The sequence below is a fragment of the Anolis carolinensis genome, chromosome 2, assembly GCF_035594765.1.
Source record: "Anolis carolinensis isolate JA03-04 chromosome 2, rAnoCar3.1.pri, whole genome shotgun sequence".
Taxonomy (NCBI): domain Eukaryota; kingdom Metazoa; phylum Chordata; class Lepidosauria; order Squamata; family Dactyloidae; genus Anolis; species Anolis carolinensis.
In genome coordinates, this window is record NC_085842.1 from 86236691 (window position 1) to 86261605 (window position 24915).

Consider the following 24915-nt stretch of genomic DNA (forward strand, 5'->3'; position numbering starts at 1 on the left):
TGCAGTAGCATTTCATGATTAATCTGATTAACATACTGAGTTTTCATAGGATAATATATTTTCAGTTTGGTAGCAAGTTGTGCTAGCAAGGGTTGCGGGGAATTAAAACATAATTGCGATGCAGTACAGTGTTCCCTCATCACGGTGTTGTGTTCTAGGACCACCCGCAATAAGTGAAAATCCGCGAAGCGGCGGCACTATTTTTATTTTAATATTTAAACATTATTTTAATAGTTAAGTGGCCCGTGCACAAGCCTCCGAGGCACGGTGCACTCTCGTGAGAGTCTGAAATCATGCACCCCAAAATGGCCACCACTGGGGCAAACCTGGAAGTGAGGGTAGGAGCCTCCTGTGCGCCCCGAAGTGCTCGTGCCGCAGTCTGAGGAGGTGCAAAAAGGTTGAGCGAATGCGAGCACTCAGACAAGTTGTTTCTCATGCGCGGGAGCCGGAAAACGGGTGCGGTGAACCTGGAAGTGAGTGTAGCTCCTCTGCTGCCTCCCGCCCCCCCCCCCCCCCTCTCTCACCCTCCCTTGCTCACTCGCTCGCTTGCTTACCGGATGGAGCGGCCTTCCTTCTTCCCTGGCTGCAGGAGCAGAGGCAGCCAGGGCAACATGGCAGACACAAAGCAAGGGGCCCGTCGGCGTTGGTAAGAAAGACTTCACTCTCCCCTGGGCTTCATGGGGAGAAAGGCCACTTAACTATTAATAGCAGCAATGGGATGGGCAAATAAATAAATAATGAAAATTTCCCACAAAACAGCAAGTCTGCGATAAGCGAACCACAAAGTACTGGGGGTACACTGTATTTCTAACCTTCAAAGACTTTCTTTCTTTTCATTATACATGCCATGGGAAATGGTTTATATAGTTGCTGATAACAATTGTAGTGTTGCTTGGACAAAGTAATCTTACACTCCTCTAAAAGAGAGGGAGATGAATATGATCATTTCTTGGAATATTTTTCAAGTCTTTATTTAAAATCAGCAAAATTGGTGGGGAGACATTTATGTCAGGGGGGTGAGGTGACATTTACAGATTGATATACCAGCAAGGTGACACCCTCATATTGTCAGTGGTAAATGTTAGCACACTATTATTGATATGTGGAACCTTAAAATCCACTCAATGTTACCTTTTGTCTTCTGATGCACTAGTTTGAAATGCACACTAGGTTATGCTCCATTTCCTGTACATTTTTAAATCACTTTCAAGCTTGTATTTTCCCTTAGAACTGTGTGGTGAAGCTCTCTTCTGTCCTTTAATTAGTTTATTTTTCAGATAAGCTAGAGGCTCATTGTGAAGGATTAATTTTAATTAGGGCAACATGAATACTTTCATTCACAGAGACTCCTGTGAGTTGTTTTGAAATGAAATTAATTGAATTTAGCTCGTACTTATAGATCCTTAAGGCGAGAGAATATATTTCGTAATTTCATCTTGCCAGGAAGTCGCTGCAAGAGTGGAATCTCTTAGAGTTTTCTTATCTGGAAACAGGAAATAAATGTAGATGCTCCCTACTTCCTTACTGTCTGATATTTTTGAAAGATTCAATGAATTCAGAGCAGCATTTGCAAATATGTGTTTTTCAGGGAGTGGTCACATCACTTGTACCTTTTGCATCCATTTTCATCTCCCTTCCCTGCTGTCCAAATACTGTGCAGCATTTCTCCAGCCAGTGAAATCTGATACCTTCCCTCTTCCTCTTGAGAACTCTTACGCTTTTCTTGCATTTGGTCTAACATGATGAATGCCCAACCCATAACACCATGCTGGCTTCCTGAGCTGTCTGTGAACAGAGTGCTGTAGCCACTGCCCTTGGCAGGACGGGACATTTCCCAGGATGTCACAGCATAATAACTGCTACTAAACAGGATGACCGCATAAAGAGCTCTTTTTTTTTGTATTGTACCTTCCTTGGCCTCGCTTTGTAGAAGACTGTATGGTGACCAGTGTAGCCTAATAGTCTGTGTTGAAGTATCAGTCTAAAATGACCATGATCATTTCCACATCTGTTCATAATTCTGGGATCTTGCATTGTGTGGACATATTATTGGGAAGGGGAAAATAACTACAAATGAGGTGCCCTCAGATATAAAAATGAGTGCCTTTTGAGTGATATTCAGAAATCCAGATGGCTTCTTTTGCTTTTGATACTGGTGTATCTAGAACAAATCACATTTTTGCAGTCTTGAAGTGTGTTCTATGGGCAAATATTCCTCACTGTTTAATACCGAAACATCTGATGCCTTCTGATGAGTAAAAAAAAAAAAAGCATGCTTGCCATAAGGAAGCTGCGTGTAGAAAAATGTAGTCTCACATAGTGGTGCTGACTGTTTATCTTTTAATCATAGGCTACAATAAGGAAGCACCAGACTTTAATTACACATAGTTGACTTATAGAATCTGTGTTTGAAAAGTTTGTAGAAGGAAATAAACTTGCAAAGTTGTTGCATAGTTAGGACTAAATCAGGGTGAAAAATTATAGTCAAGAAGTAAGTTTCACTCCTGCAGTCTGTACTTGCACACTGCAGTGGGTCGGAAGTGATACCACATTGCTATCTTTGCCAAAAGAGAAAAAGAGAGAAAGCATTTTCAGTGGGCTTGGAGAATTCGAAGAAAGCAGAATAGTTTTGTTTGGAAGCAGCAGCCTTCATTTGAGAATGGAAAATTTCCTGAAAGTTGGCCTCGTTTTTTAAAAAAACAAGGTGCTTTGGGGACTGTCTGAGAGCTTTAGGAACTATGCAGTTTGTCAGTTGCACTTTCCTTAACTAAATCCAGCGTCAAGGCCTATTTTAGTAGAAACATTGAAATGAAAGAAAGCATAATTGACCAGAGCCCCATTGATTTAATTTGATTTACTGTGAATTTAACTGAAATAAATTGTCCTTTAATCAGATTACTTCAAACTGTAATATAACTTTGTAGAAAAATATAAAATATATATTTCAACATACTGTGGAGGAAACATAATAGTCAGAGCAAGAAAAAGAAAAATTTTGTGATAGCAAATAGTTCCCCTTTGTCTCATATGCATGAGAAACATTGCAAACCATAAAGTTTATAGCCGTTTTCTTTTCTAAGACACATAGAAGAAAAAAACAGGTTTAAAGATGTTTGTTATGCTCTAAAAGCTAGCCAAATAAGGGGAGATTTGGAAGTCCATTAAAAAAATTAATTTAGCAACAAAAATTAGCAACGAAAGGTTTAAAATAAGTATCAAGTCCTAGCCTTGTGACATGAGAAAAGTGATATTCATAATTTCATTATCAACTTCCCCAGATTTTATGCTGACCTCTGCTGCAGATAAAATAAGAACCATATTACCACTTACTAGGAGCCCCCAGATGGCGTAGTGGACTAAGTGACTTGAAGGTTGGGTTGCTGACCTGAAAGCTGCCAGGTTCGAATCCCACCTGGGGAGAGTGCGGATGAGCTCCCTCTATCAGCTCCAGCTCCATGCGGGGACATAAGAGAAGCCTCCCACAAGGATGGTCAAAACATCCGGGCATCCCCTGGGCAACTTCCTTGCAGACGGCCAATTCTCTCACTCCAGAAGCGACTCAAGTTGCTCCTGACATGAAGAAAAAAAAGAACCACTTACTTTAACTGGGAATTTTTTAATACTGACTATATTTAATCCTGTTTTAATGTTTGTATATTTGTATATTTTAAATGGTTATGATGATTCTTTTATGCTAAGCCGCTTTGAGTCCCCTTCAGGGGAGATAAAGTGGGGTATTATTATTGTTTAATGGGAGAGACAGCAAAGACCGTTGGAATTATTCATTAAAGAGTTACTGGATATGAAAGTTAAGTGACCCTAAAGAATCGAACACTCTTGAGCCTGACCCACTACACATTGCAAAGTGTAAGGGGCTTGTTCCATTTGTAATGACAGAAGAATAAAAAAACAAAAGAAGAATGCCTGATTTGTTTTTCACCCGTCTTAACTGCCTCTTCTTCTGTTTGTACAGGAACCAGTCAAACCTGAAGAGGGCAGGGATATGGCTAACCGCATTGGTGCTTTTGGATACATGGAGTGCAGTGCAAAGACCAAAGACGGTGTGAGGGAAGTTTTTGAAATGGCCACTAGAGCCGCTTTACAAGCTCGACGTGGCAAGAAAAAATCTGGGTGCCTTCTCTTGTAAAGCATGGCCAGGGGAAGATGGCTGAAGCAGTGCCCTGCACTTGATGAATTTTTGAAGTGCTGTTTATTAATCTTAGTGTATAATTACCAGCCTTTTTCATTTATCTATAATTTACTTAAGAGATTTAAAATCGAGTCTTGCTACCAGTAATTTAGAAGCCAACCATGATTTTTTTATATTGGTCTGCATCAAATACATCTGTGCACACAACGGTTAACTTCAACATTCCTTTAACAAAAATTTATCTGCATTTGCAGGATATGCCAGGCGCTAATTCAAGACAATTCTCTAACTTCTTGCTTTTTTAGAAATGGGGGGGGGGGAGCTGGTAACACTGAGAATTGGGCTGTAACTACTCCATAACTAACATGTTCTAGCCTATTCAGGTACAACAGACATAGCTGCAGATGAGATCCTGAGTAACTTCAGTGTTTTCACTTTGGGGAGAGACTTTGATTCCCCTTCTTTGCTCCTTACTCGAAGGCTCTAAAGCCTAAAATGATAGTTGGGAAATGTGATTACCCTGAAATGACCAAAGTCCCATCCAGCTATGAAAAGTGGCAGTTCTGTGGTTTCATGTTAGTTACCTTATAGTTACTGTGTAATTAGTGCCACTTAAATGTATGTTACCAAAAATAAATCTATATATCCCAGCCTAGATGTAGTATTTTTTGTATAATTGGATTTCCTAATACTGTTGCTTGTAATTTCTGCGTAAGGTGTTCTGGGTTTTTTAAGAGTGTACTTGCAAATAAAGTCAAATGGCAAGTGATGCCCCCCCCCCCCAAATCCCTCATTTGTAACTGCCCAATCCATTTGTATGACTTAAACATGCCCAGACAGCTCATCTTTAATACCTCCTTCCGGGGCAAGGGAAAGGCAGCTGTTCTACAGTCAAATAACTGAATGTTTCAGAGGCTTTAAGTTAACCCCTGCTGAATCAAGCTCCAGTCCGAAAATGCAAGTTCTTGCTTAACTGCTGGCCAAATTCCCATCCTGTGAACATCTTGCTGTTCTGCAGCAAACTAAACTCTTCTGTATTTCCTGTTTCAAACAACTAATAGAATAAAGGCAGTTTTCTAAGCTCCCTGTAGTCTGGTGTTGTGTTTTTCACTATTCACTAAGCCGCCTTGAGTCCGCTCGGGTGAGAAGGGTGGGGTATAAATGCTGGAAATATTCGTGGTTCTTAAATATTGACTGGAGCTTTGAACAATATACATTTTGACAGAAAGTTTTTCTCTTCCAGTGGTTTGCCAACATGACTGCAGATTGCAAACCTGGACAATACACATTACTTGCTCCTTATTATCCACTTAATGAGCACATAGCTTTAAAAAAAATCACATTCGGTTGCTGTGACTCTGAAAGCACCCAGATATTCTGTTGAAAGAAATGCCTGATAGGGGATACATCTAATACATAACACAGCCGCTTTTTATAGTTGTTTGTTGTCAGGTGCTAAAAGGCATGCCTGGAAACTGATTTGACACTGGGCTTTCCAATCTGAAGGAGCTAAGGAAGGGAAAGAATATATTGTAGAACAGTTCACCAGGTTGTAATTGATACGGTTTATGAATAGGCAGGAAAAAGTAAAAATATGCAGCTGATATATAGACTCCTGGAGATATGTGATATGTATAACATTTAGGTTTATATCATTTAGCATAATTCTTTATATGGCAAATATATCCAGAGTTATGGAGCTCTGAACTTTTCAGCTTATGTTTTAATGTGTTAGGATCACCTCAGTGTAGAGGTGTAGAGTAGAGATTTTAAATTGATGATTATATATGTGTTATTTTTATGTTTATTTATATTTATATACTTTGGGTTTACATAATGTGTTGATTTATTGTCCATATGTTGGGATGTATTATGTACTTGTGTTTTTATGTATGCCTCTTTGAGTCCCATTCATGGGAGAAAAGCAGGAGAAAAATAAGATGATAATAATAATAATAATAATAATAATAATAATAAAGTCACAGATAGGAATAGAGCTTTTAGGTTCACAGCTACTATGTAAAAGCTTTTAATTAAAGAGAACCTTTGTTGGATACTAGTTATCTATACTCTATAGAGTAGAAAAATCAGTACTACTCTTTCATTAGAAGTTTATTTGACTTTTATTGTGTTGGTACAAGAGGCAAGGAGGAACTAGTCGCATGTAATAGATTTATTTGTGCAGCATAGAAAGCTGTGCTAAGAAAACAATGCAAACTGGCATGCAAACAGACAAGCGAGTTCCGCTTTGTCCTTGACTTTATATTTTACAAGGTTTCATCTAATCCATAGACAAGGCTAGATGAGATCACTCTTGATTGTTGTATACACAAGTGCAATAAGATGTTGTCTGACTGGTTGGACCCTTCCTTCTTCCTTAATGTAAGAAAACTTCATGTTGGTTGTGATGAAGATCCACAAAATCCATGTTTTATTGTTGCAATATGTTTCTGAAAACTTATATATAGAAAACAACATATTTAAGGTTGCATCTGTGAAGTCTTAAGGTTTTCTGCAAAGAGTTTTATAGTAGTCATGTGTCTCTCTGTTGTTAGTAACTTAATTAACAATTACTCATCAGTCCTTATAAAACAAACTGCTATTGGCAGATGACCTACTAATCCTTATGGGTGTCTTTGCTGGGTGGGTGGGGATCACAGCTGCTGGCAATCAGGAACTGCTTCAAACAAGCCCTGCTCCCAGGCACTGTATTAATAGCCAGCAGTATCTAAACAGTTGTGGCTATGAGCCAGGACCACGCCTTCTTGAGATTCTCCTATATCTAGCAGTGATCATCCATCTGGGCTGAATAACTAATGTGTTCTGTGTGGAATGCTTGAAAGTGGTCCCGAACCAAGTGCTCATACAAAATATGGTGCCAGCTGTCAACAAAAAGATTTAACCAGAATTTGCTACCATTAATATATGCTAGCATTGAGTGCAATTATCTTCCTGTCCACTTCCAGACTCAATATACTTGCTGGCCTAAGTCTAAAACTTTGAACAGTTTCATACCAGGCTCCTTGGCTGTTCTTTTACATTAAGCCACCCACCATCTCATAGTCTGTGAATGAGTAGATGGCTCCTAGAGCAAGACCTGCATCCAAACTTTGGCACTCATTTCTGAGTCATAGTTGTTTGACTAACTCATTACTGTTGGAATGTTTAGCAAAATCCATCCTGCATTCAGTAGCTTACGATGTCATAGAATTGTTCCTACAGTGTTGGATTTCCTCCTTAATTGCTATTTTATTTATATCTCACCTTTTTCCCATTATAGATTCCCAAAACAGATTCTTCTGTAGGTTCTTCTCAGTGTTTCTTGATTAACTACAAATTAATGGCTTTGCTTTTGTTTTTATATTTATATAGTTGCTCCCTAGTGTGAAAGCCAACATGGTTTAGGTGTTGGACTAAGTGGGAGGCTCAAATTCAAATCCCCCACTTGGCCATGTAAATCCCAAGTGATGTTGTGCAAGTCATACTCTCTCAGATTCAGAAGAAGGAAAAAGCAAATCACTTTTGAACAAATCTTGCCAAAAAAAGCCAATGTAATACATTCATTTTAGAGTTGCCACAAGTCAGAAGTGACATGTAGGTGCACAACAACTAGCATTAGGCCTCAACAATGAAGGTTTATGCATTTATAAAATGTCTGTATTTGGGCTCTAGTTGACTTGGAGTGTTGAGCATCTTTAAATATTTTAAATGTTTTATTCAGATCTCTTTGATAAATGCAGTGGATTAAATATCTACTGTCAGATTATGGTTTTCATATTTTAACTATGAGATTGTACTAATGCATTCAACCTTTAAAATATCAATTTTATTTATTTCATTATGTATTAAATAGTTATATGCTGCCCTATACCCAAGGATATCATGATAAAATTAATTTAAATGCTTTAAAAATTAAAATAGTAATTGCTTTTAGAAAGACCATTAAAACCAGCAAAAACAGATTAAGAAAGTTGAAAACTACACATAGGTATAAATTTGGACAAAATCACTTAGACCCCCATGGCCATATAAAAAAATCATGTTATTACTTGAAGCGCCTGCAGGGCAGGCACTTCTCGGAAGGATGCATTGGGTCGCTGTGTCCTCCTGCAGAGGGTGTGGGGTGCGGCTGGCTCTGGGGCCACATCCAGCCTGCAGGTCTGAGTTTGCCCATACCTGAATTACAATCAGCTAGTTGTCTGTAAATACAGTAGCTGATTCCAAGAGTTTGCAGGTACATATAATTATATATAGATTCTTTACAAGCTGTGCCTCAATAATTCAGAAAAGCACTCAGTGTCCAGAGAAGGGAGGCTGACAGCAATAAATAAGGTGTTTCTAGAGCATAACAATCTGTAGTGTCTACTGTCTACAGTTCTATGACATCGGATTTAAAGGGAGGGGCACATCTTTGCAGCATAAACTTAGTAGGAAATACATTGGACTCTGTTTTTACTGGCTGCCCATAAACTTTTGCGCAACAATTTCCACTGCAGTTAGGTCGAAGCAAGAGACAGAGGAACTTTTTGTGCCATGGGCACACATTTGAGGAAGGAACAATAGTATCGTAGTAGAAACAATAATCACAAAAAACTCGGTATTAATGAGTTTCCAGGAGCTGCTCTTTGCAGGTGAAAAAGCAATTGGACTTGGACAAGCAGATAATATGTGAGTGATAGATATTAGATATGCAGATTATTTCTATATGGCTTCATGTTAGATTTCCATGTTGGTACAACATTTACCTTTATTTGACACAGAATATTGACACTGTGCAAGTATAGTGCTTTGATTCCATTTTACCTACTATGACTGCTTGGGATCCTGAGGTTTGTAGTGGCACCAGAGGAGCTCCCAGGCAGACAATTTTAAATGACTTTCCGTAAACTGCAAAGCCCAAGATTACACAGATGCATCTATGCCAAAGTGTGCTACTAGAATTGTAATTCTATATTGCAAAAGGGCCCATTGTCCCAGGGTGATGAAACTTAGCTGTGACATCAATTTGAAAAAAGAACACTTTTTGGGGAAACAGCCTAACCCTAAGGCTGTTTAGACATTTCAAAACAACTGCTTTTCATTTTACACCCCACTGTTTTGTTTTTGTTTTTTGTTTTTTTGTGCCTTCAGATCAACTCAAACCTATGATGACTCCATCCTAGAGATTTCTTGAAAATATTTGTTCAGAGCGGTTGGGTTGCCTTATTCTCAAAATTAAAATGTGACCTATTTTAAAAAAAACCAGTTGGTTGAAATGGGAATTTGAATCTTGGTCTCTCAAAGTCCTAGTTCCACACACAAACCACTATACCACCACATGTCATGTGTTTGGATATTATTCTCCCTGTGCAGACCAGGAGCTACTTCTCAGAAAAAAGCTAAATGTATGCTGATAGACTGGAGACATTAAATGGCAAATTGAATACAATAAGTGAGCATTGAATTGTTCCACTTTTATATCGGGAGCAAAACCACTTAGTCAAGGTTTTACACAACTGGCAGGTGCGCCTTACATTATTTCTTTTATCCTGAGGCAGAGTATCTCCCCACCTAACCTATGGCAGGCCACTTATACCTTCCCTGAGACAAGCAGATGTTCAACCTGCCTGATTTATAAATGATGGTAACATTGCAAGGAAAAATGGGCAGTGGCCTTGGCATATGAGCAAAGGCTGATGTAATGAAAAAATCCCTAAACTTGCAAAGGAAGTTGCAGGAGGAACTGAGTGTTCTTGTCTATAAACTTCTAATAAACATAATTAATAGTCTAGTCCATATAGATCATTTTTCTCCATAATATGCAATGTAGTCTGCAAATGAAATGGTTGAATAGTTGGTGGAGCATATCACAGTCTTTTGCAATACATTTTAATTAAGTGGAGATAGTTATTTCAAAGTTACCTTACTTTTGCATCTACAAGGAGCTCAGCAGTGGTTAGAAGTTCTATTCTGCCATATTATTCTCACACACAGAATTGCCAGACTTAAAATCGAAAAAGGGTCTTGTACCTTTAATGTTTGGGTAGAAGATGGAATTCCCTCTTCTATGCAAGCATTAAAGTTACAGGAGCAATCTATGTTCAGTCTGAAACCCTATGCCAGTGGTTCTCAACCTGTGGGTCCCCAGTGTTTTGGCCTACAACTCCCAGAAATCCCAGCCAGTTTACCAGCTGTTATGATTTCTGAGAGTTGAAGGCCAAAACATTTGGGGAGCTACAAGTTGAGAACCTCTGCCCTATGCATTGAACTTGACTAGGCTGAGAGAATATGGAGTTACCTAAATTCTTCTGGTGAGTCTCACAACGATTGTAGAATTTGAACCTGGGTCTCTCCAGTCCACTTTAGTCCACCACTCTGAACACAACCCTAGGGTGCTTGTTCTCATATCAGAACATGAGACTCAGCATAAACAAAGAGTGCAGTTGATCCTACATGTGCCCCAAACTCTCTGTTGTTGGTAGTGCTTTGATTATGTATTTCTGAATGGTGTGAGATTTGTTCCTGAATGTGAGCCTTTGGAACTCTATCAAATCTTTGGTTCTGTAATTTTATTAAATTGTAATAAGGAACACTTGTCCACCATGGATACTAGTTCAGCACCTAAAGTGTTCCTGACCTGGCAATGGGACTACAGACATGTCTCATAAACACATGTATCTAGTTTGATATTACTTTTGGTTGAAAGAAAAACTCTCTCGTGTAATAAACTCTGCCTCTCCCACCCAGGGGACAGATTACAAAAGCATCCACTTAATTGAAGGATGACTAAATGCAAAAGAAAATTCTCCTGTATCTTTTAACGGTTGCACAGAAAGATAAATGTGTCAGTAGAGATTTTCCATGACAAGCTATTATTGAAATGTCCTGTGTAAGACACAAGAGCCATATCCTATCCATCTGGACACCTTATTTAACGATGAATAATTTGAGAAGGATTTTTAATCTGAGAAACAACAGTATCCACCTGATCACACCACATAATTAGAGCACTATGATTTCACTTTGACTGCTATGGTTGCATCTTATGAAATATCAAGATGTATAGATTAAGGGAGGCATTTAAAAAGATTAGGCAGAGGACTGGAATGCTTCATCAAACAACAAACCTCAGGTTTCCATAGGAGACAACCATGGCGGTTAAAGTTAAATCATAGTCCTGTAACTGCATAGTGTGAAGAACCCCAGAAACTCAATAGATATTTACTATAACTTACTGGAACACAGTGCAATTGTTTTAAAACAAACAAATATTAACTGTACAACTGCTTGTTATCATCCTGATGGAAAAAAGGTATCACAGGCCCTGGCTATTTCTACTGACTTTGGCCTCCAAACAAAAGTAATGCCATATATTAATTCCAGCTGTTGCTGAGGCCTTCGAATATTGTCTCTTTAAAAGCTTTATCTTTCAGGCTCTATCCCCTGAGCTAAAGCTATGAATAAACAACACGCAAAGCTTGTCAAAGGAAGTGGGTTTTCCCTTCAATGGATACAGCGAACATTTCCTCCTTTTAAGGCAAGGGTGCTTTCTTATAGAAACATCCGGCTAGCCATCCAGCTATTTTGCTAACAAAAGTTGGAGCAATCATATGATCAGAGAACCTCACTTGCAGACTGCAACATGGATCTGCTCACTATATTTGCAAAGACAAGGGCGGAGTTTCTTTCAATGTAGGAACGAGTAACATCAAAAAAGAGGAAGCTATTGCACAGATATTTATATTTGTTGTCATATTCTGCTAGATCAGAATGACAGTGCAGAAATAGACTTTGAAAGTATTAATGTTATATACTACCTATTTTTAAGAAACTGCTGGATTACAGTGATCGGCATTATTGTTGTTTGATTACCAATACATGCAAAGGTATGAACCAATGTTTCCTACTTCCTCATTTTTCAGTTGAATCTTGCAATAACACTCCGGCTTCTACCATGAAACAAAAACCACAGATTCCGGCATGATGAAGAAAGAGAAAAAGCAAAAACGGTTATTTGTCAATTATGCAGCCATAATGTTTCCACAACCCTCTGTCACTAAATTACTGAAGTCTGTGAAAAGATGCAAGAACATTGCAAAGAAACCAGGGGCAGGACAGTGGGCAGCAAGCAACATTAGCAAATACTAAAACATATACCTAGCCTCTTTTGTTGTTGTTGTGTGCATATGGTGATCTTATAACAAGGTGTTCTTGGCAAGATTTGTTCAGAAGAGGTTTGCTATTGTCTTCCCTGAGGCAGAAGCCCCTTCTTAATCCAGACAAGACAGAGTTCCTCCTGATCAGTCGTGAGGCCGATTGGGGTATAGGGTGACTACCTGTGCTCAATGGGGTTACACTCCCCCTGAGGACACAGGTCCGCAGTCTGGGAGTCCTCCTGGATTCAGAGCTGACACTTGATGCTCAGGTGTCAGCGGTGGCCAGGAGGGCCTTTGCACAGTTAAAATTTGTGTGCCAGCTGCGACCATACCCCAAAAAGCCTATTTGGCAACGGCGCTCCATGCCTTAGTTACATATAGACTGGATTACTGCAATGTACTCTATGTGGGGCTGCCTTTGAAGACGGCCCAAAAACTGCAAAGGTAGGCAGACAGGTTGCCAACTGGAGCCAATTAGAGGGAGCAGACGACGCCCCTACTAAAGCAGGTCCACTGGCTGCCAATAAGTTTCTGGTCCCAATTTAAATTGTAGCTGCTTTAGTATAAAGCCCTACACAGTTCGGGTCCTGCCTATCTTAGTGGCCGCATCTTCCTCTATGAACTGGCACAAGTCTTAAGATCTGCCAGGAAGGCCTTCCTTTCGCTTCTGCCACTCACAAGCGCGGTTGGTGGGGACGAGAGAGAGGGCCTTCTCAGTGGTGGCCCCTTGCCTCTGGAACTCGCTCCCCAGGGATATTAAGCAAGCCCCGACTCCGTTCACTTTCCACAGGGATTTGAAAACCTGGATGTTCCAGTGTGCTTTAGAATGACGGTCAGCAGGGCCGGCCGGAGATATTTTTTGATGTAAAGCGCCCCCGCCACCGGCGCCCTGGCCCCGCCCAGCGTGCCCTGGCCCCGCCTCCCACGCTGCGTGGGAGGCGGGGCCAGGGCGAATAGTGAGGGGGCGGGGCCAGAGTTGGCCCCGCCCCCCGTGCCCTGGCCCCGCCTCCCACGCAGCGTGGGAGGCGGGGCCAGGGCACGCTGGGCGGGGGGGGCGGCGTCAGAGCTGGCCCCGCCTCCCACGTTACCCCCGCTCGCCCGTCTGGCCTTTTCTAGCAGGCCAGACGGGCCAGGGCGCACTGGGCGGGAGGCGGGGCACCGTCAGGGCGGTGCCCCGCCTCCCGCCCAGCCTGACGGCGCCCCCCCGGGCCTGCGCCCGAGGCGGCGGCGTCAGCTGCCGCATGAGTGGGGCCGGCCCTGACGGTCAGTCACTGTTCATGAATACCCAGCACTAGCTTACTGATAAGGTTATAATCAGCACTTTACCCCAGCCCTGGCCCTATAGTCCGCTTTTTGTACAAGTCCTTGCCCAGCCCTTTCTAGTCTGATCATGCCCACCATATTCCTGGTTACTAGTTGTTGAGGTTGGTTTGATACACTTTAACAATGTTTTTATACCCTGCTGTTTTAATTAGACTGTTATATTTTGTTATGTCTTTAACTGTTTTTTAATCTGGTAAATTTTGCTGCATGCTCAGGGCTTGGTCCTGCATGTGAGCTGCCCTGAGTCCCCTCAGGGAGGTGGTGGCAGGGTATAAAAATAAAGTTATTATTATTATTATTATTCTACACTGCCATATAAAATCCAGATTATCTGTTTTGAACTGGATTATATGGCAGTGTAGACTCATATAATCCAGTTCAAAGCGGATGTGGTTTATCTGCTTTGATAATCTGGATTTTATGGCTGTATAGACGGGGATCCAGTGGATTCAATCACCAGTTTATAAGGCCCCTTCCACACTGCTCTATATTATCCAGATTATCAAAACGGATAATCCACATTATCTGCTTTGAACTGGATTAGTCTACACTGCCATAAAATCCGTTTCAAAGCAGATAATCTGGACTTGATATGGCAGTGTAGACTGCCATAAAATCCGTTTCAAAGCAGATAATCTGGACTTGATATGGCAGTGTAGATGGGCCCGCAGGATCATAATAGCTTAGAAAAGACACAGAAGAGGCGTCCACAACAGGGCAGTAAGAGCTAGCCATGAGGGAATGGGCTCACCTTCTCTAGGCAGAACCAAATGCACCTTTCTCCCGCCCAGAAAAGTAAAGAAAGAGCAAGGGGTAAAAAAAGAAAAGAAATTGAAGCACGTCATAAACTTTGATTGTTTCTATCAGCCAAAAGTAGGAAGGGCTAATTGGGGAGTGGTGTCTTCCCGTCATCTTTTCCAATCAATTTAATGCCGGGATTAGAGTGAGTGTTTCCTCAGAAGACGTGTTTGCGGCTAAGCGTACTTTGCTCCTTAAAGCAGCGGTTCAATTAAGCCAAGGGAGATGAAACACCAGCTTTCAGCACGTTGCACCGTCTCCAGCGTGAAAGCCGGGAAAGAACAAAGACGCCGCTTGAAGGAACTTAAGAGTCGCGCATGCGCAGAATTCTCTCAACTCGGGATGGCCGGGTTGAAAAAAGCGCCGCTCCAAGGTCAAAGATGGTGGGCGGAGCCTACGAGTAAGTGGGAGAGACTTGTCGGCGCTATAAAAGCCATTCCCGCGCTTGGCTGCCTGCATTTGCTGCGCGTTTCGCACAGGTGCTGAAGCGATGGCTGGACTCCCAGTGCGCGGTTTGGCGGGGCTCCTGGCGCGGCCGCTGGGCGCGAAGGACCCCGTGGACTTGGGCTCCTTCGCGGGGCGGGTGGTGCTGGTCTCTAACGTGGCCTCCCTCTGAGGCACCACCGCCCGGGACTTCACGCAGTTCTCGGAGCTCCAGCGGCGCTTCGGGCCCCGAGGGTTCGTCGTGCTCGCCTTCCCCTGCAACCAGTTCGGCCACCAGGTGGGTTCGGCGCGAAGCGTGGGACCTTGTTTGGGGTAAAGACATGCCGCGCCCTCCGACTGGTGGAAGCCGGTAATGCTGGGATACCGCCGCTCTGGCGCTGCCATAGCTAAGGGCTCCTGGGAGTTGTAGTTTTACGAGGTCTTTAGCCTCCAGGCATCTCTTATTGGAAGCTGGAAAACTACTCCTTTTATATAAGAGCGGAAAGAGATGCCAAAAACACTCCTTTTTTGGATATGGGCTTTGGATATGAGCAAACTTGGACCTGCCAGGAGTTTTGGACTCCAACTCCCACCATTCCGAACAGCCTCAGGCCCTTTCCTTTTCCCCCTCAGCCGCTTAAGCGAGGAGGAGGAGGAGCCGCTTAAGCGGCTGAGGGGGAAAAGGAAGGGGCCTGAGGCTGTTCGGAATGGTGGGAGTTGGAGTCCAAAACTCCTGGCGGGCCCAAGTTTGCCCACGCCTGATACAGAAAGGTACGTCCTGTAATTGACAAATGTAGACGGTTTTATTTTGCAGACAAATGCTTAGCTAGTTTAATCACACATTTGGAACTTATGAAGCACAAACAGCGTGTTGATACAGGTGTGAGCATCCCTCAGCCAAAATTTTGAACTAACCCATAATCGCCTATATGCCTGGCTTAGATAATGACACCCTTGTTTTCGGCTCACTCAATACACACAAACTTTTATCTCATTGACAAAATTATATTTAAAATGGGTGGTGGTGAGTTTTCTGAGCTGTATGGCCATGTTCTAGAAGCATTATCTCCTGACGTTTCGCCTGCCTCTGTGGCAGGCATCCTCAGAGGTTGTGAGGTGTTGGAAATTAGGCAAGTGGGGTTTATATATCTGGAATGTTCAGAGTGGGAGAAAGAACTCATGTCTGTTCGAGGCAGGTGTGAATATTGTAACTGGCCAACTTGATTAGCATTGAACAGCCTGGCAGCTTCAAGGTCTGGCTTCTTCCTACCTGGGGGAATCCTTTGTTGGGAGGTGTTAACTGGCCCTGATTCTCCCTGGCAGGAAGCAACCAAGCTTTGAAGTTGCCAGGCTATTCAGTGCTAATCAAGCTGGCCAATTGCAACATTAATACTTGCCTCAAGTGTACAAGAATTGTGTTGTCAAAGGCTTTCATGGTCGGGATCACAGGGTTGTTGTATGTTTTTCGGGCTGTATGGCCATGTTCCAGAAGCATTCTCTCCTGACGTTTCGCCCACATCTATGGCAGGCATCCTCAGAGGTTGTGAGGTATGGAGAAAACTAAGCAAAGAGGTTAATATATATCTGTGGAAAGTCTAGGGTGAGAGAGGTCAGTGTGAATGTTGTAGTTAATCACCTTAATTAGCATTGAAAAGCTTATCTGCTGTCTTTTTCCTGCCTCTGGGGCATCCTTTGTTTAGAGTCGTTAACTGCCCTTGGTTGATTCATGTCATGTCAAGAATTCTTTCTCTCTCCCTGAACATTTCAAGATATATAAACCCCACTTGTCTACTTTCCAACACCTCATAACCTCTGAGTATGGCTGCCATAGATGTGGGTTAAACGTCAGGAGAGAATGCTTCTGGAACATGGCCATACAGCCCGGAAAACTCACAGCAACCCAGTGATTCCGGCCATGAAAGCCTTCAACAACACACATATTTAAAATGTTGCATAAATTACCATAAGGCATACATAAAACTGAATACATTTCCAATTTAGATTTGGGTCCCAATGCCAACATGTACATACATATCTGCAAAAAACATTTCTGGTCTCGAGCATTTCAGATAAGAGGAACTCAGCCTGTAGCTACTTTCTGGTTGCTCTTGATAGAAACTTTCTGAACTTAACCCAACATATCCTGAATTTCATCTGTCTCATTTCAGTTTTGAAAGCAAGCTATCTCTAGCACTTGTGGTAAAAGTTACTCTACTTAATTTCCTAGCTTCTCACATCATCAGCTTGTCAAATGAGTTGAAGGAAAACATGGCTATAAGTCAGGTTCTAGGAAGAGGGTTGTTTTTTTTGTTTTTTTTTTTTTTACTTTCCATACTTTCTCAAGCATTCACATGCTCTTCTTCCAGCCTATCCCTCTGGAACTCCCTCCCTAAAGAAATTAGAACGGCCCCATCAGTCCTCTCTTAAAAAACAACTGAAAACCCATTTGTGTGAATTAGCTTACAGGGAGGAAGGAAAGTAGACTACCACCAATTCTACTTTGTGATGATGCTGACAACAAATAATTCTAAATTATAGAACTCTATATTTTGTATTTTAATCTGCACAATTTTGTCTTATATGTTTTATATGTTTTTTGACTGATTCACCTTTAAGTGTCTGTTAATTGTCTATTATATTTTGTACTGGCATTGAATGTTTGCCATTTTTACTTTGGAAGCTGCCCTGAGTCCCCTTGGGGAAGACTAGGTGGGTTAAAAATAAAGTTTTTTATTATTATTATTTATCCAGTCTTTACTTGTTCTAGCACTGGGTCTATCAAGGTCTCTGATGTTGAGTAGGGATGGAGCTGTTGGTTGGGGTACTTTTAGCAAACACAAAGGGAAATTTTAAAAAATAGGATAAACTCTGATGTCTGCCCTTGGTTGTGGATACCTAAAGTTATTCTGCATGGCAAACTGTTTTAAGACCAGTTGCACACAACCAAGCAAATATAGGAATATGTTGTTCAACATCAGCCACTAAAGTTCTTCCATGATGTGTGAGTCAGTAACAGACGTTTGAATATAGGATTTTGTTTCCATTGATAGAAAAGGTGAACCAAGCACTTTTTAATGCATTAGCTACTTTAAGACTTAAAGAAAAGGGAGTCTTGCAGCATCTTTAAAACTAACAGAACTATTTCAAAATAATAACCAGGAGTTATACTCCACTTCCACAGATGCTCTGAAATACAGATCCCAGTTGCATCCATTTTTCTCCCAGTACAGGACCAAAGCTGGCAAATAGTAAAACCCTCTAGTGCAAAATTTAAAAACTACTGGTACAAAGGTTAGGCACTTTAAAAAATTGAGACTGAGCTAAACATAATAAAAATAAAATCACAATGTGCCCCTTTAAGGCTTCCCTTTCATCACATGAGTTAAGAGCCAAAGACCTTCCTAAATAAAAAGGCCCTTGCTTACTGGCAGAAGAAAACAGAACTGAGCTGGAACCAACTTAACTGCAAATGGGCGGAGATTTCATAACCTTGGAACAGCTGCCAAGCAATCTTCACTACTGTGTCCTCATCAAATGTATCTGTAATAGTGGTGGGACTTAGAAAAATCCAACACAGCATGCAGGGAAGGAAAGGAAGTACCAGAGTCCTGCATGCAAGAACATGATCTAAGAACTTGAAGCAGTTACATTTTGAATAGGCTGGAAAGTTACAGAAAGACAACTTGAGGTGAAAAGAACATTTGTGTACCCTTAACTTTGGAGTCAATTCACAATTTTCCCTGAAAGGCTGTATGACTCTTTAGTTGTAAGGGCTTGGATCAGATACAGGTCAACCTCATATATATGTTGAGGGCTGGTCTTGGGGCTGGAACTATGGATTTTGATATGACAGGTGGATGAGTTTATGGTCATTCTGCACAGAGGAGAAAGCACTAATGCTGCCTCAGTGGCCAGCCACCTGTTAAAAGCTGCACCGTGATGGAGAGACTTGAGGGGGTTAGTACTTCTTTAGGTTCTCCCAGAGCAGGCTAAATTGTTGCTTTTTGCCACTCTGCTCAGAGCATGAATGGTTCTTTTTCTGATAAGAGTTAAAGTAAAGCAGCCCAGGTTTTTGGGTCTGAGTTTTTGTCAAATTCTCTATTAGTGAGTATATAGCTTACTCCTATGAAAGGATTACTCTAGTACACTTTTGCAGCATCTCCCCAATATATATATGACCAGTTGGGCAATAAGTTATGAGTTGTTCTGTATTGGAGGATGCAGATGACTGTTCCCTAAATGTAGTTCTTTGTTCTCAAACTGTAGTTTCTGTAAGAGACAGAAAACCTCAAGTGGCAAGAAAATCTTATGAAACCTTTTTATGCTGCAATAGGTTACCATGTTTTTAATTTGAAAATTTAATAATTTCAATGGCAAGTAGCAAAGTCAGTTTATATAGAATTTATATAACAATGTCTTTTAGCTATATTTCATCAAACTACTAGTGACAAAGTTTGTGGGGAAAGCAAAGGATTAAATGCTATTGGCTGAGGCTGTGGACTTAAGATTGTGTTTTCTCTATCCTTTGACAGGAGAATGCCACCAATGAGGAGATCCTGAACTCACTAAAGTATGTCCGCCCAGGCAATGGGTATGAGCCCAACTTCACTGTGTTTGAGAAGTGTGAGGTCAATGGGGAAAATGCTCACCCACTCTTCAAATTCCTGAAAGACGAATTGCCATACCCACATGATGATGCTGTGTCTTTGATGGCCAACCCACAGAACATCATCTGGTCTCCTGTGTGCCGCAATGACATCTCATGGAATTTTGAAAAATTCCTCATTGGTCCAGATGGGAAACCATTCAAACGCTACAGCAGGCGCTTTGAAACCATCAAGATCCAGGATGATATTGAAAAGCTGCTTCAATAAGTTCCTTAGAGCAAATCACATTAAATCTTGCTGAAATTTCTTTCCACTTCTTTGCTTTCCACTAAACTTACCCTAGGGTTGAATGTGTTAATTCCCATGTTACAGTACATTCAATGTGTCCCATATTAATTAAACACAGCAGTCTCATTGTGTGAAGGAAAATTATGTATGTGAATTAGAACAGAAAAGCTTTTCTGGAATTGAGCAGTTTGCTTTTATGCTATAATGTCAACAGTACCTTTAACTATTTCCTCTCACCTATAAGGCATAAGCTGACACTTATGTCTTGTAGTTGCTAAATGTGCTATAGAGTTAATAGGTATAAATAACAGCATACAATCTCTGCTAGGCTATTAATCTTTTGTTCATTCCTAATCTGCACACAAATGAAACATTCTAGATATGTGTGTTTCAAATACTGCAGTTTAATATCAACACAATGTTATGTACCATGTATTGCTTAAAATCATACTTTGCGAAGCAGCAACACTCTGGAGTACCAGACTTTATGTCCTTTCTCTGCACTGCTTATTTTTCTATGACTTGTCAGCTGTTTTCTTGATATTAATTTTCTATTCTCTATCAAAATTTTATTCATGATGGTGCTTTTTCTAAAGCCTTGAAAAGCACTTGATTTTCTAAAAGTTTGTGTGAAGCTATAGTAAATTAAATTGGGAAAACAGTTTGAATGCAGCAGTTTGTGAAAATCACTGTCAAATAATAAAATGCTTAAAAACCACCCTGCCTGTATGTTATGGCTCAGCTATTTGTATTGCAACACAAATTCACTTAATGATTTGTTCCAGTTTTTGGTTAGATAATGCATGATGAGGATAATTTACTACTATATTAACAATGATCTCAGAGTCTACAGTCTACTTTATTATTCAATTCTGTCTTGATCAAATTTGTAAAAAATACCCGGTCTTTCATATCTTAACTACCTTTTCTAAGATGTTCTAAGGGCAAGAGTCAGTTACATTCATAAAAGTAGAATTTACATGTCAGATTGATCTATACAAATCTTTAACTGATGCCTATTTGAAGGAAAATGTATCTGATAGGGTAGTGTAATAGATAGCTGCATTTGGATGTGTAAATCTAAAATCCTTTTTAGAAACAGTTGCTTGATTTGGTCAACTGCAAGGATAGCAGGATACCTTTGTAATTTGCTATTATCTTCAAGCCAGAGCTTCTAATTGCGTCTGAAATACTACATCTGTAGACATCCAGTTCATAAAGTAGCTATTACTTTCCCCATAAATATAGTTGAACTCTATGTGAGACACCAACTCTCCTTCCATCTGTATTAAGCTTATATTTAAGGCATAACTTCCAGCTCTCATTGCTCACCTGTCATCATGTCACAATAATAAGCTAGGTTTAGAATTTACTGGTTTGGGGTATTTAATGAGCAGTTTATACTAAAACAATGACATATAAAATAGGCATAAAACCTGAATAAATTTCCAAAGTGGATAAAATTACAACTCTAGAAGTGTCACCAGATTTACAAATATGTAACATATAAAAATGCAAATGTATTTAGTTCTGAAAAGCTCAGAGGATATATGCTACGTGAGTCTTCCCAGGGAGATTTGCCCATCTATGTAATGGGTTGTACAATTAGGAAAACTGCTCTGTGTTCTTTCAGCTTTGGGTCTCCAAAACTGAAAGAGGTTTAAGCAACTTTGTTTCAATCCTTTTTAAGGCTTTGAATCTTAAAAGCCACACTTTGAATATGGAAATTGAAGCAGATGACAACGTTGCTCTGATTATACTATCCACTCCTCTGATCTAATTTGGCTTTTATATCCTAACTTCAAGGAGGACTATCTCATTTTAAATGTTCAATATATTGTGCCTGGGGTGAAGGACAAGATGGCATTTTTTCCCTAAGAAACTGTACTTCCACCAGTCGTAAAACCAACAATTACTAACAATGTGTTGTTGAAGGTTTTCATGGCCAGACTCACTGGGTTGCTGTGAGTTTTCTGGGCTGTATGGCCATGTTCCAGAACATTCTTTCCTGACATTTCACCTGCATCTATGGCAGGCATCCTCAGAGGTAGTGAGGTATGTTGGAAACCAGCCAAACGGGGTTTATATATCTATGGAATGTCCAGGGTGAGAGAAAGAACTCTTGTCTATTTGAGGCTGGTGTGAATGTTGCAATTGGCCAGCTTGATTAGCATTGAATAACCTTGCAGCTTCAAAGCCTGGTTGCTTCCTGCCTGGGGGAATCCTTTGTTGGGTGGTGTTCCCTAGTTTCCAACAGACCTCACAACCTCTGAGGATGCCTGCCATAGATGTGGGCGAAATGTAAGGAGATAATGCTTCTGGAACATAGCCATACAGCTCAGAAAACTCACAGCAACCCAATTACTAACGATGGTGCCAAGCAAACGGTCCTTGCAATACTTCATCTACTAGCTGCTCCTTGATTCCTGGTTGCAGCCATAGAGACCAAAGCTACAGTGGCCGCTTGCCAAAAACAGCAATGGATGTGCTCCTGCTTAGATAGGCTGCCTTTGCTCACTTAATCAGGAGCAGCTTTCCTAGGACAATTGGGAGAGGGCAACTAGAGGGTAACAGTCAAGCATGCCATTACAATTCCAGCCTTTGCCTGTCCAGTTTGGTTAATGGTACAGGTTAAAGCTCATACCATGTGTTTCATGCAAAGATTGAAATTGCCTAGAAGCTTTCTGGATGTTGATGGACTGACTTCCAGTATCTTTACGCAGCGTAGCCAATGATGCAGAATGTTGGGAGTGGCAATTTAACAACCAAAGTTCTTGAGTTAGGGATGAGCAGCATATGCCCTTAGGTGTTGGGCTACAAATCCCATTAGCCGCAGTGGTGCAAGACATTAAACCCTTGTGCTGGCTGAACTGCTGACCCGAAGGCTGAGTTGTTAACCTGAAGGTTGCCTGTTTGATTCCACAAGACAGGTGAGCTCCCGTCTGTCAGCTCTAGCTTACAGGGATATGAGAGAAGCCTCTCAGCAGGATAGTAACACATACGGGCACCCCCTGGGCAACAACTCTGTAAACAGCCGATTCTGATCACAGTCCAGTTTAAGCTCTGCTCAAAAGGTTGTTCAAGCGTGCAGCTACACTATTGAATGAACGCAGTTTGACACCACTTTAACTGCCATGGCTCAATGCTATGGCATCGCGGGAGTGAAGCTTTACAAGGCCTTCAGCCTTCTCTGGCAAATTGTGTGGGTGCCTCATCAAACTACAGCTCCCAGGATTCCATCGTATGGAGCCATGTTAGTTAAAGTCCCTGAGAAGACGAGAGAAGCCTCCCAGCAGGATGGTAACACATCCAGGTGTCTATAGGCCAGCCATGGACAAACTTCGGTCCTCGAGATGTTTTGGACTACAACTCCAACAATTCCTAATAGCCGACTGGATGTTAGTAATTGTAGGAGTTGAAGTCCAAAACACCTGGAGGGCCGAAGTTTTCCCATGCCTGCTATAGACGGACAATTCTCTCATACCAGAAGCGACTTACAGTATGTTCTCAAGTCGCTGCTGACACAGTAAAAAAGAGGTTAAAGTGCTGTCGAACCGCATTCGCTCTTCGGTGCTGATGCGCCGGAGAGGGCACCCTCTTCCATGTCTTCGCGCAGGGCCGGGTTCTGAATCCGGGTCTCTCGAGCGGCCTGCCGTTCCCAGCTAGCCGCCAGGGCCTGGGCGTCGAGGTCGCGCATGCGTAGTGCCGCCCTTGGGCGTGCGACGGGCTAAGAAGGCGAGCCGCAGTTGAGGAGAGGAGAAGAGAGGAGAGCTGGCCGGCCGGCGGCAGGAGGAGCAACGCACGCAACCGTCATGGCGGCTGCTGAAGCGGGGTTCGAGGGCGGCGGAGGTGGCGGAAGCAGCGGCGGAGCCACGGCCAGCCCGAGGCCGGACGCGGGGACGCAGCGGACTGAGCTGACGCCGCTTTTGGGGGCGCCGCTGTGCCCGGGGGAGTCCTGGTGAGGAGTAGGCCGCGCGCCCATCTCCCTTCCCCTTGAGAGCCGTTGGCCTCCGAATGGCCTCGCGCTCGGCCGGAGGGGGGGGGGGGAGGCTGGGCAGAAGGGAGCAGTGCGCGCGGGACGGCGGCCCTGAAGGACCTTTCTTTCTTTCTTTCTTCTTTCCTTCCTTGCTGCTGAGTCACCGCCCCGTCGACCCTTAGCAATGTCTGCCCGTCCTTCCATCCCGAGTCTTGGGCCCCACACACACTCACCTCAGTTCGTTTCTCCTTTGATAATTGTAGGTACCTGATTGACAGCCGGTGGTTCAAGCAATGGAAGAAGTACGTGGGCTTTGACAGCTGGGACCTGTATAATGTGGGAGAGCCTAATCTCTACCCTGGACCTATTGACAACTCAGGGCTTTTTGCAGGTAAACATGGTTGGGAGAAAGAAGAAAAAAAGGGGGGAGGAGAGGGTATGTTGTGTGGGTTGGGGAAGGGCGAATATTTTTGCAGGCTTTTTGCCCTCATACTCCAGCTTCTTCCAGGTGTTTTCTGAAGTAATATTTGGATCTCTCTTGTAATAAACTCTTGGATGTGGAAGTTATAATTGGTTTCTAGCAAGTGTTGCAATCAAAACTGCTTTTGAATTAGAGAGGAGAGATTCCACCCTTAAATTAGTGTCTCAACAATTGCTTCTCACACCCTTACTGCCATTTGTTTGCTCACCTCCCATTCCTTCACAGTGCTGATTGTGAAGTTTTTTTTTCTTGTATAAGAACAGAAAGAGCAGATATGCTGGTGGTAGATTTGATCGCAGCCCATTCACAGCTTGATATATTTGGTGGGCCATTGAACTTTAGATGTTTAGACCTATGTGTTTTGCAATCTTTAGATGTCTCAATCAGTTCTTCTTTAGAGCTTTAGTTCTTAATCAGTTTCCTAACATTGATGCAAGGATCACATATCCTGTGGAACTCCCTCCCCAGTGACATTAGAACAGCCCCCCCCCCCCCCCCACACACACACACTTAAGCTTTAGGAAAAATCTTAAGACCTGGCTATTTAAGCAAGCCTTTGGGGATTAATATGGTCCATAAGTATGATGAAACCTTTATAACAGTGGTTCTCAACCCAGGGTCCCTAGATGTTTTATGCCTACAACTCCCAGAAATCCCAACCAGTTTACCAGCTGTTAGGATTTCTGGGAGTTGAAGGCCAAAACATCTGGGGACCCCAGGTTGAGAACCACTGC

The 24915-nt window shown here is 42.0% G+C and overlaps 3 protein-coding genes across 4 annotated transcripts in view; all 3 read left to right on the plus strand.

Annotated features, from left to right (window-relative positions):
* The window catches only part of rhoa (ras homolog family member A), a 42931-nt gene extending 37697 nt beyond the window's left edge, over positions 1-5234 (plus strand). Inside the window, exon 5 of the mRNA XM_003217552.4 lies at positions 3974-5234. Within this exon, the coding sequence (XP_003217600.2) occupies positions 3974-4147 (174 nt within the window). The 3' untranslated portion in view covers positions 4148-5234. The remainder of the gene's footprint in view (positions 1-3973) is intronic.
* Positions 5235-14796: 9562 nt separating this feature from the next.
* On the plus strand, positions 14797-20442 carry gpx1 (glutathione peroxidase 1). Its single transcript, XM_008105022.3, has 2 exons — positions 14797-15127; positions 19362-20442. Exons 1-2 carry the CDS (start codon positions 14897-14899, stop codon positions 19701-19703), a joined length of 573 nt encoding a protein of 190 aa, XP_008103229.2. The 5' UTR covers positions 14797-14896; the 3' UTR covers positions 19704-20442.
* Positions 20443-23427: 2985 nt separating this feature from the next.
* usp4 (ubiquitin specific peptidase 4) overlaps positions 23428-24915 on the plus strand; it is a 49949-nt gene continuing 48461 nt past the window's right edge. Inside the window, exons 1-2 of one of the 2 annotated variants that reach the window (XM_062970113.1) lie at positions 23428-23682; positions 23964-24091. In XM_062970113.1, coding sequence (XP_062826183.1) covers positions 23537-23682; positions 23964-24091 — 274 coding nt within the window. In that variant the 5' untranslated portion in view covers positions 23428-23536. The remainder of the gene's footprint in view (positions 23683-23963; positions 24092-24915) is intronic. The other variant, XM_062970112.1, reaches the window with a different exon arrangement.